Source organism: Panulirus ornatus, unplaced genomic scaffold, assembly GCF_036320965.1.
Source record: "Panulirus ornatus isolate Po-2019 unplaced genomic scaffold, ASM3632096v1 CTG_1655_pilon, whole genome shotgun sequence".
NCBI classification, from domain to species: domain Eukaryota; kingdom Metazoa; phylum Arthropoda; class Malacostraca; order Decapoda; family Palinuridae; genus Panulirus; species Panulirus ornatus.
The window spans coordinates 1-6,248 of NW_027264177.1; the positions used below are offsets into that span (position 1 = coordinate 1).

The following is a 6,248-nucleotide window of genomic DNA, read 5'->3' on the forward strand; positions in this document are numbered from 1 at the left end:
CGCGTGACTCCTTCTTCTGTTTCCCATTTCAGAAAGTTAAAAAAATATAAGGAGGGGAGGATTTCTGGCCCCCGCTCCCGTCCCCTCTAGTCGCTTTCTACGACACGCGAGGAATGCGTGGGAAGTATTCTTTCACCCCTATCCCCAGGGATAATATACATATATATATATATACACGTACACACACATACACACACACACGCACATATACACACACACACACACACACATATATATACATATGAAAAATGTAAGAAACAATTTAGAAAACTGAAACTTCTAGCTTGAAATGAAAAGGAAAAAATGAATGTCACATAATGGTTCAACCTCTGGCTATGGAAAAAGGAAATGTTTAATTTATTTACACAAAAGTCAATAGTAGTTCTCATCAATTTAACCACTGTATCAATAAGCTTCAATGTCTAAGCTATATTTTTCCAATTTCACTATTTTCTTGTCAAAACACCATGTATGAAAACTATCACTCCAGTAACAAAACTATAAACATTTACTTACCCTTTAAAAAAGGGGAAGTAAATCTGATATATACTTCAATAATCCAGGAGAATCACTCTTTCAACATACTCAATAGATCTCTTATTTCACATCTATACACTAACTCAAATGGACTAAAACCTGTAGACTTGTGTACTGTGTCTCTAATGGCAAACAATTCAAAAGGTAGACCCTTATCCCAGTCTACTAACAATTCTTCACAATACATTTTCAAAAAGTCAGATGGAATCTCTCCACAACTCCTTGGCTCTGTGGGTGATAAGCACTTTACATCTTATGTGTTATATGTAACCCTTTTGATATATATATATATATATATATATATATATATATATATATATATATATATATATATATATATATATATATATATATATATATATATATATCTTTCAAACTGTTCGCCATTTCCCGCATTAGCGAGGTAGCGTTAAGAACAGAGGACTGGGCCTTTGAGGGAATACCCTCACCTGGCCCAATTCTCTGTTCCTTCTTTTGGAAAATTAAAAAAAAAAAAAAAAAAAAAACGAGAGGGGAGGATTTCCAGCCCCTCGCTCCCTCCCCTTTTAGTCGCCTTTTACGACACGCAGGGAATACGTGGGAAGTATTCTTTGTCCCCTATATATATATATATATATATATATATATATATATATATATTTATATATATATATATATATATATATATATATATATATATATATATATATATATATATATATATATATATATATATATATATATATATATATATATATATATATATATATATATATATATATATATATATATATATATATATATATATATATATATATATATATACATATATATATATATGCCTGAAGATTGGCGGAATGCGTGCATAGTGCCATTGTACAAAGGCAAAGGGGATAAGAGTGAGTGCTCAAATTACAGAGGTATAAGTTTGTTGAGTATTCCTGGTAAATTATATGGGAGGGTATTGATTGAGAGGGGGAAGGCATGTACAGAGCATCAGACTGGGGAAGAGCAGTGTGGTTTCAGAAATGGTAGAGGATGTGTGGATCAGGTGTTTGCTTTGAAGAATGTATATGAGAAATACTTTGAAAAGCAAATGGATTTGTATGTAGCATTTATGGATCTGGAGAAGGCATATGATAGAGTTGATAGAGATGCTCTGTGGAAGGTATTAAGAATATATTGTGTGGGAGGCAAGTTGTTAGAAGCAGTGAAAAGTTTTTATCGAGGATGTATGGCATGTGTACGTGTAGGAAGAGAGGAAAATGATTGGTTTTCAGTGAATGTAGGTTTGCGGCAGGGGTGTGTGATGTCGCCATGGTTGTTTAAATTGTTTATGGATGGGCTTGTTAGGGAGGTAAATGCAAGAGTTTTGGAAGGAGGGGCAAGTATGAAGTCTGTTGGGGATGAGAGAGCTTGGGAAGTGAGTCAGTTGTTGTTCGCTGATGATACAGCGCTGGTGGCTGATTCATGTGAGAAACTGCAGAAGCTGGTGACTGAGTTTGGTAAAGTGTGTGAAAGAAGAAAGTTAAGAGTAAATGTGAATAAGAGCAAGGTTATTACGTACAGTAGGGTTGAGGCAAAAATGGGTATGTTTGAAGGAATAGTGGTTCTAACAATGTTGTATGGTTGCGAGGCGTGGGCTATGGATAGAGTTGTGCGCAGGAGGATGGATGTGCTGGAAATGAGATGTTTGAGGACAATGTGTGGTGTGAGGTGGTTTGATCGAGTAAGTAACGTAAGGTAAGAGAGATGTGTGGAAATAAAAAGAGTGTGGTTGAGAGAGCAGAAGAGGGTGTTTTGAAATAGTTTGGGCACATGGAGAGAATGAGTGAGGAAAGATTGACCAAGAGGATATATGTGTCGGAGGTGGAGGGAACGAGGAGAAGTGGGAGACCAAATTGGAGGTGGAAAGATGGAGTGAAAAAGATTTTGTGCGATCGGGGCCTGGACATGCAGGAGGGTGAAAGGAGGGTAAGGAATAGAGTGAATTGGATCGATGTGGTATACCGGGGTTGACGTGCTGTCAGTGGATTGAATCAGGGCATGTGAAGCGTCTGGGGTAAACCATGGAAAGTTGTGTAGGTATGTATGTTTGCGTGTGTGGACGTATGTACATACTTTGTGTATGGGGGTGGGTTGGGCCATTTCTTTCGTCTGTTTCCTTGCGCTACCTTGCAAACGCGGGAGACAGCGACAAAGCAAAAAAAAAAAAAAAAATATATATGTATATAAATATACATATATATATATATATATATATATATATATATATATATATATATATATATATATATATATATATATATATATATATATATATATATATATATATATATATATATATATATATATATATATATAATTAGTACCTTTATAATTTCCTTTGCCTTTATTGTCATCATGATTCTGCTGATTGTGAATGCCTTTGAAGTTATTTTTGTCATTCAGGACCTGCTTTCCTTTTGTCTCCGGTAGTTGAGTGGTTTGTTCTTCACTGTCTTCATTTTCTTCAATACCTTGCACTAGCTCAGATGCTACAGTTTCATCTTCATCATATTCATAATCACAGCCCCCATCATCACTGCTTACGGGGTATTGTCTTCTTCTATGGAACAAACTTGTTCATCAGTATCACTATCTGCTTCACTGACACTACTTCCATCAACCACAGTGATAATGGTGTCATTAAATCTTGACTCATCTTTCTTCTTTACAGGGATGTCTTTCTTTTTACAAATTGATATATGGAAGCTTGAATGCCAGCTGTATCTTTAATGAAATATGAAAATACGTCTCCTGTGCGGTCTTACGTGACATACAAGGTTAATGCAGCATTAGATAACAATCACTCAATTGTCAACAAATGATCCAAGCTCCTATAGGAAATTATAAAGGTACTAATAAGAAAAACAACAAAGGAAATCAGCAGATTGCAAAAAACTTCAACAGTAAGACAGGCAACAGTCAGAAAAATAGCAGCTTCAACAACAACAACAACAGAAACAGCAATAATAACAGCACCACCAACAACATCAGCAACAACAACAAGAAAATCAACAAAAACAATGGTAACAACAGGAACAACAACAACAACAATAACAACAACAATAATAAAAACAACAGTAACAAAAACAACAACAAAGGCACCAATAACAAAGGCAACAACAACAACACCAACAACAACAACAATTGCAAGAAAGATGGAGGTGGAGAAAAAAATGATATAAATTTCTTAAAGCAGTTGAAATCCTTGATATCCATTTACACAAAGGAAAATGAAATATGCCAGCCACCAATAGACAGTCTAGTGCTCAAACTACACTACCGAATGGGTGTCTGCATATTCTTGTTGACTTTCAGTATGATACAGTGTAACTGGTTCTTGAGGGAGTCCATCTACTGTGTGTATAATTTTAATGCTAAAGAAACTGTCAGCTTTGAAATAAAGAACATATGTCTCTCATATCCCTATGTATGTGAGATACCTGAGACTACAACTTATGAAGAAAGTGATTGTCCTCGTCGGTACATCTTATTTTACCGCTGGATACACTTCACTTTTCTCCTAACTGCATGTGCTTACTATATTCCACGGATGTTTTCAAAGAAAGCAGAAAATCCACGGCTTAAGAAACTTATTGTTGATTTAGCCAAAGAAGAACAGAGGTATGATGGGTCCACTTGGGAACAAGATACAGAGACAATGCTGAATTACATGCACGGCCACATCTCCACACATACAATGCTCTACTTTTGGCTTGTTTTGTGTCATGTGGTGGCATTGGTCATAGATGTAGCAGTCATTTTCTTCTTTGACTTCATGCTGCAGGGTAACTTTTTAAGGTTGGTATACTTGGCGTACCCATTTCAGCGTCACCCACAGAACTTTACAGACAAACTCTCCCGGACATTTCCTCCATTTGTACATTGCAAGCTTGATGGTTCTGTCTTAGTCAACAATGCTCGAGAAGATAATATTGGCTGTCATCTCACATTGATGGAATTGTATGAAAAAGTTTTTATCTTCCTGTGGATTTGGCTGGCATTAATAACAGTATGCACAGCTGTATCGGTGCTTTTTCTGTTACTTGTAACTTTACCTCCCTTTAATCGGCTCTTCCTGTGTATGCATTCATCCTCTAAGGGTATTAGAAATGTCAAGAATAAGGTACTGAAACTTTGTGGTTATGCTGATTTGTATGTTTTATACTTATTCAAAAGACATAGGAGTGAAACACAGTTCATTATGTTTTTGACTAGGTTTGTTCATTGTGCTGAAAACAAAATGCTGGTTGGAAATGACGAAACAAATCCATCCAATTTGAATAAGCCAGCAAACACTGACAATGGCCTAGATTATCCCAGTAACACAAAAAATGAGAAATTTCTTAATTTCAATCATACATTTCCTCCAGATGCCCATACTTCTATTGATGTTTCAACCCCAATAAATAAGAATATCTTGACTGGTTTCTCTACAGGGGATCATATACGCAGTCGAAAATTTCATGCATCGTTATCAAGTCCAAAAGTTCAGCTACCTTCTGACTGCATTGAGGTACATTAGGTTTAGTATTCTAATGTGAAAGTAGCTTGAAAAGAGGAATGAAAATTGGGGAGGTTTGGAATAGCATGTTAAAGATGGTCATAATTACATTTGGTATCCCTGGGGTTAGGGGAGAAAGAATACTTCCCACGTATTCCCTGCGTGTCGTAGAAGGCGACTAAAAGGGGAGGGAGCGGGTGGCTGGAAATCCTCCCCTCTCGTTTTTTTTTTTTTAATTTTCCAAAAGAAGGAACAGAGAAGGGGGCCAGGTGAGGATATTCCCTCTAAGGCCCAGTCCTCTGTTCTTAACGCTACCTCGCTAATGCGGGAAATGGCGAATAGTATGAAAGAAGAAAAAGGTATATATATATATATATATATATATATATATATATATATATATATATATATATATATATATATATATATATATATATATATATATATATATATATATATATATATATATATATATATATATATATATATATTATCTATAGATATTTCAACGTATATATATATATATATGCATACACAGACATATACAATATACACATGTACATAATTCATACTTGCTGCCTTTATTCATTCCCGTCGCCACCCCGCCACACATGAAATGATACCCCCTCCCCCCGTACGCCCGCAAGGTAGTGCTAGGAGAAGACAACGAAGGCCATATTCGTTCACACTCTTTCTCTAGCTGCCATGTAATAATGCACGGAAACCAAAGCTCGATTACCACATCCAGGCACTACAAAACTTTCCTTGGTTTACCCCAAACGCTTCACATGCCCTGCATCAATCCATTGACAGCACATCGACCCCGGTATTCCATATCGTTCCAATTCACTCTATTCTTTGCACGCCCTTCACCCTTCTGCTTGTTTAGACCCGATCGCTCAAAATCTTTTTCACTCTATCCTTCTGCCTCCAATTTGTCTCCCACTTCTCCTCGTTCTCTCCACCTCTGACACATATATTTTCTTTGTCAATCTTTCCTCACTCATTCTCTCCATGTGACCAAACCATTTCAATACATCCTGTTCTACTCTCTTAACCACATTCTTTTTATTACCATATTTCTCTCTTACCTACAAAACTTTCCTTGGTTTACCCCAAATGCTTCACATGCCCTGCATCAATCCATTGACAGCACATCGACCCCGGTATTCCATATCGTTCC

At 36.2% G+C, this 6,248-nt stretch overlaps 1 protein-coding gene across 1 annotated transcript; it reads left to right on the forward strand.

Moving 5' to 3' along the window:
* Nucleotides 1-3,706: 3,706 nt before the first annotated feature.
* On the forward strand, nucleotides 3,707-5,160 carry LOC139748408 (innexin inx2-like). The gene has a single exon (XM_071661515.1). The coding sequence runs from the start codon at nucleotides 3,848-3,850 to the stop codon at nucleotides 5,084-5,086; it is 1,239 nt and encodes a 412-aa protein (XP_071517616.1). The 5' UTR covers nucleotides 3,707-3,847; the 3' UTR covers nucleotides 5,087-5,160.
* The last annotated feature ends 1,088 nt before the right edge of the window (nucleotides 5,161-6,248 follow it).